Here is a 5492-nt window from a genome sequence, read left to right as displayed (position 1 = left end):
CGGTAAGCAGCGCGCGTTGCGAGCGGGAGAGCCCCGTCTCCTTCTCTGCATCATTTGCAAGCGGTAGCGGCTCCCATCAATAACCGCTGGCTGAATGGCTGAGGGCTGCGGGAGCGCTGGCCCGGCTCCCCGGGGTGCTGCCCCGCTCCTTTGTCTCACACGCCAATGATTATTCTATCAATTACTTTCATAAACACTTTGCATTGTGCCGGATTTTTTCATGCTTCCTGGTGGGAATTCTCCATCCGATGTGTTTTTCCTGCTGCTGCTCGTGCAGTCATTCAGCGCAATTACTTCTGACACCTCTCCTCATCAAATGTCTGCGCGTTCCTTTCCCTTGAAGAAGGCTGGCAGGCGACGGCCAGGCACTGGGAATTACTACGTTAGGACGCCGACAGCTGATTTTAAGCAGAGCCAGCGGTGCCCAGCACTGGGGCTGTGGATGGGACCCCCTCAGGGCCGGGGGCTTCGCTGCTGCCAGGGCTGTGCTGGGGACATTCAGCACCACCTCTGTGTCAGCTGCTTTGGGATCAATGCAGGACTGTGCATCCCGTATCCTCTCCCTGCACACTTTCGTCTCGGCCCCACTGGCAGCTCCCCACTGCGGTGCTTGTGGTGAGGGACCCCCGGGTGGATCCCTGCTGTGCTGTGCTCTCCTCAGTGGGGAAATCGTCCTGTAACAGATAGATAGATAGTGCACGACGTGTGCAGGACGGGCTGCCGTGGTCCCTCCAGGAGCCATAGGACCAGGCCCATTTTTAATTTTTTTTGCCACTTCTTCTATCAAATAACTGCTTCTTCTTGTTCCCTTTGGGAGCAAAGTGCCACGGCCAGAGCTCCAGCCCCACACGGCTGCTGTGGGAGCAGGGAGCTCCGGTGCCGGCTGGGAGTGGGGCTGCAATGGCAGAAATCCCCCCAGGTTCTGGGTTGGCTCGGCCTGAAGGCACTGTGAGCTCTGCAGGACGGCGGTGGCGGAGGAGCAGCAGTGTCCCTGCAGCAGTGAAGCCCCGGTGCTGCAGAGCTGGGCCAGACGCTGCCGTGCAGTGGGAATAAGTCTCAGTTCATGGCTATGGCTGAGGCTGGGGGCTCCGGGGTCTCTGGGCGGGTGCAGCAGTCATTGCATTGTGTTGGTTCCTCACCGTGATCTGTTTCGGTGACCCAGGGGTCGCGTTGCTGCTTATGGAGTTGCTGGGAGGAGATGTGGTGGATGGGAGCAGGAGGGCGGTTTCATCCTGCAGTGTGGGGCAGCACCTGGCACTGCTCGGGGACACCGCTGTGCTGCAGCCCCTGCAGCTGTTGGTCCCAGTGAGGTTGGGGTCGGTCATCACCGGGGTGCTGACACAGACCGGGTTTGGGCTGCGGTGGGACACAGCTGTGCTGCCCTTCCTGTGCTCCGCTGCGGGGCTGTGGGGGGGGAGGGGGTGAGGGGGGCAGCCAGGGGCAGGATGAGCAGAGCGCGTGGCCCTGCTGGCAATTAGTGCTCGGAGTGTCTTGATTCACCCAACCATAATAAACCGTGAATTATGACTTGGAGCTTTATGAAGAGAAAGAATCGGCCACACTTGATCGCTGCCCGAACCACAATAGCAGCGATTGGGAGGGGGTGAGGGGGGCAGCAGCTCTCACAGCACCGTGCATGCCCTGCATTGCCCCCACCCCCTGTACCCCGTGCCCTGCTGCACCGTCGGGGCCACTTCTCCCCCTCCACAAACCCCTTTTCCCCTTCTCTTTGCCCTCTGTGCTTTGCGCTGGGGGGCAAATGGGGGGTGATGGTGCCCAGACCCCCCCCGTGGGGGCTCAGGAGGTGTCTGGATTGTGCTGTCGGCTCTGCCTGCAGGCCCAGCCCAGCTCAGGGGCTGCAGAACAGATCTGCAGCCCTCAGCCCCAAACCTTCATCCGTCGGCCCCAGATCTCCATCCCTGAACCCCACACCCTGCAGGGCTGGAGCAGGGTTGGGTTTACCCCCAGCGTTGGCACTTCAGTGGTGCGATGGGGGCTGTGCTGGTTCAGAGGGGTAAATAATTCACGAAACGAGCTGGTGCACTAACACGGTAATTAATATGCTTCTGCAAATGTCCAATACATATTTAATCGCCCTTCGGTGCGTGTTTACACAAACAGCACCCGGCTGCATGCCTGCACAGCAGTGTCAGCCACAGCACTCCCAGCACTGAAGGTTTGGGTCTGTAGCTCCACTGCCCCTGCACGGCCCTGAGCACCAGGATGTGCGCTGCTGTGAGCGCCGGGCTCGGGGCTGCGGGCCCTGAGAGGGGCCCTGAGCTGCTTCCAGGCACTGGTGTGGCCATGGCCATGGGGCAGGGGGCTATGGGGGCTGTGGGGACCGATCCTGCCCCACGGTGGGGGGGCAGCAGCCGCTCTGTCTGCGTTTATGAGCGCACGGAGCCGTCCCAGCAGGCGTTTTCAATTCCGTTTATCTGTGTTTCCCCATTGAGTTCATTTTATTTCCCCTGATTTTTGTTTCCTGGAAGATTTATCGATCCTGATTTGCTCAGTTTATGACAGGTAGCGGCCATAAAGCAGCAGAGCCGTGGGCCCTGCAGCCCCCCCTCCCTCCGTCTGTGAGGACGCGGTGCAATGTCAGGGACAGGGATGGGCTGGGGACTGGGGGGGCTGCCCCATATGCAACACCCTGTAGTGCCATAGCTCAATGCAGGAGCCCTGCTTCGTGCAAGCTGCTTGTTGGCTGGGGAAGGGGACGGGGATGGGGTTGGGATGGGGATGGGGATGCACCTTGCACTGCGCCATTACAGCAGAGCCCCGTGGGGAGATGGGGAGAGCAGCACTGGGGCTGCGGTGGGTTTGCTCATGAAGGACCTCCCTGCTCCTACCCCACTGCTAGAAGTCGGAGTGTGGAGTGATGCACCTCTGCCACTGCCATGCAGAGATGGAGGGACCGCAGCTGCAGTGCTGAGCCCACACGGGGCACAGCCAGCTCCCACACTGCGTGCGTTCCTCCGTTCCCTGCTAAGATGGATTAAAGGAAAGCTATAAGTCTATAGGATTGCCATGCGTCCGGGGGACGGAGCGATATTAGAGGCATTAACTTTTCTGTCATGCTGATAATAAGTCGTGTTCTGATGGGATCAAGCTCGGTAAGGAGCCCTGGGGCTGCACGATGCTCAGGGAGTTCTGTGTGGGCACCGTGGGACTGAATGGCCGCTGGAGCCACAGCAGCCCCTGGTGGGGACAGATCCTTCCTGGGCCCGGGTATGGAGCTGAGCTGGGGGTCTCAGCACTGCCACAACTCAAAGCAGTGCCGGTGGGGAGGGGGCACAGCACCGTGTCAGACCTGGCTGCCCCATGCCCACACCGTGCTTGGCTGCGCCGTCTCCCAGTGACCCCCACAATGGGACCGATATACAGAGGAACGATGATCTCTCCAGAGGAGATGAAAAGAATTCTAATTACATCTCTGAACAATATTTGTTTTGAGAGAGGAAAGCAAACCATATGGCATGTGGGAGACTGTTTGGGGGCCGCATTAAACAAGGATTTGTTTTTCATTTTTGCTTTGATTTCAGAGGAGATGCGATCGCACTGCGTTCATTCATCACCCCTTTGGGTCCCGCAGAGGGCAGAGGGCTCGGGGGGGTCCCAGAGGTGGGGGGGCACAGGGATGGGGATGCTGGTGGAGGGGTTGTCCCCACGTTGGGGCTGTGGCACTGCCCCACTCCGGGCACGGCACATCCACCGTGCCCGCAGCCCCGCTCTGCCCACACAGCGCTGTTCACGGAGACCCCGCACGATGTGACGGCGCAGGCGGGTGAGGACGTGGAGATGGCGTGCTCCTTCCGCGGCAGCGGCTCCCCGTCGTACTCCCTTGAGATCCAGTGGTGGTATGTCCGCACCCACAAGGACTGGACGGACAAACAGACGTGGGCTTCTGGCCAGGTAACGCTGCTGCTGGCACTGGGGGGGGACGCACATCGCGTGGCCTTCCGCTCTTCCCCCCATTTCCATGTCTATCGGCCTTGGCACACGGCTGTCTCCGTTTCCCTTTCTGTTTGCACAGAGATAAGGGCCCAATAAAAGGAGGGCGGCTTTCGGTATCTTAATGAGCCCTCATTATTGTGCGTTTGGCAGAGCTGTACGGGCTCTGCTGTGTGCTGAGGCCACAGCGGTCACTCTTGGCCCCGCTCCCATCCCGGCTCCTCGCGGGGTGGGAATCGGCCGATGGGTTCCCCGTGCTCCAGCCCAACTAATGTCCTCCTTTCTCCCTCCATCCCTCTCTCCCAGCAGCTAAAAGCATCACATCAGGAGGAGGCTGGGAAGGACGCAACAAAAATAAGCGTGAGTTCCAATCGCGGCTCTTATGAGGTCTGTGCCTGGGGGCACCGCAGCCCCAACCCCGGCACTCATTGCATGGAACACAGGGGGCTGCCCCCACACGGGGGCTCTTTCTGTCCCCATCGCCCCAACCCGAGCAGTGCAGGGCCCAGCAGTGCCACACTGGGTGCGATCCTTTGGGGAGAGCGGTCGGATTTCCTCCCCGGATTGGTGTTCCCGATCCAGTTGTGCTCATGGGATCAGAATGAGGAGACACCAATTAGTTCAATTAAACACGTGCTTCTGGCTGTGTGCTGCTGCCTGGCCCTGCTGCATCATCCCAGCAAGAGGGCAAAGAGGTGTTGGGAGCCCAACCTGCACCATGTGGGCACTGCTGTCCCCACTCATCAGTGGGGATTAGCACATGTAAATTCCATTGCTGGTAATGAATGCCCCAGGGAGACAATATCCCCTTTGATCGATTCGCTGCGTGGCTTCCTGAGGTCTGAGGCCCATTTGTCACTTTCCTCCTGATGGACCACGCAACACTCCCAGAATTAATGCCTGGAGCCCAGCGGGCATCACAGCATCCCTCCCTCTGCCGGTGGAGCCCTGCGCCGCGGTGCTGGACCCCCCACCCCCCTCTGCTCCCATTCCATGGGGACTTTGTGACTCTTTGGCAGCAGCTCCGGCCCCATTTCCAAACACCACGAAGCCCTCAGCCAACAAACACAGCGGCGAGTAGAAAAACGGCCTGTGCCGTCCCGTGTGATTACAGGGAACGGAGCCGGGGGCCTCGGGGCGGGCCATAAATCTGATTTATTGACCCAACCCCACAGCAGCCGCGGCGCCGGCTGGTGAATAAGTCTTAAATTTCATTGGGCGATAAATACCGCGAGCGAATCAATTTGGTAGAAAAGCTAATTAGCGGCGTGGCCGAGCATCCGTCTCACCCGGCGCATAACTCCGGGCAGCAGCGAGGGATGGGGCCGGGGGTCCCAAAGGGGCTGCGGGGGGTCCCGACACCGCGCTCCGCTGCAGGTGGTGAAGGTGGTCGGCAGCAACATCTCGCACAAGCTGCGGCTGTCGCGGGTGAAGCCGGCGGATGAAGGCACGTACGAGTGCCGCGTGATCGACGCCAGCGAGGGCTCGGCGCGGCAGCACAAGGTGAAGGCCTACCTGCGCGTGGAGGCGGCGCGCGGCAC

General features: G+C 60.3%; 2 protein-coding genes across 2 annotated transcripts in view; one reads left to right on the top strand and one right to left on the bottom strand.

Moving 5' to 3' along the window:
* The window catches only part of TTI1 (TELO2 interacting protein 1), a 13101-nt gene extending 11776 nt beyond the window's left edge, over positions 1-1325 (bottom strand). Inside the window, exon 1 of the mRNA XM_010722664.3 lies at positions 1140-1325. Coding sequence (XP_010720966.1) covers positions 1140-1325 — 186 coding nt within the window. The remainder of the gene's footprint in view (positions 1-1139) is intronic.
* Positions 1326-1414: 89 nt separating this feature from the next.
* Positions 1415-5492, top strand: part of VSTM2L (V-set and transmembrane domain containing 2 like) — a 5279-nt gene continuing 1201 nt past the window's right edge. The window contains exons 1-3 of the mRNA XM_031556611.1: positions 1415-3912; positions 4258-4311; positions 5329-5488. Of these exons, the coding sequence (XP_031412471.1) occupies positions 3472-3912; positions 4258-4311; positions 5329-5488 (655 nt within the window). The 5' untranslated portion in view covers positions 1415-3471. The remainder of the gene's footprint in view (positions 3913-4257; positions 4312-5328; positions 5489-5492) is intronic.

This window comes from Meleagris gallopavo, chromosome 22 (genome assembly GCF_000146605.3).
Source record: "Meleagris gallopavo isolate NT-WF06-2002-E0010 breed Aviagen turkey brand Nicholas breeding stock chromosome 22, Turkey_5.1, whole genome shotgun sequence".
In the NCBI taxonomy this organism is placed as follows: domain Eukaryota; kingdom Metazoa; phylum Chordata; class Aves; order Galliformes; family Phasianidae; genus Meleagris; species Meleagris gallopavo.
Note: the sequence above shows the minus strand (reverse complement) of the source record. Positions and strands in the feature narration are given on the sequence as shown.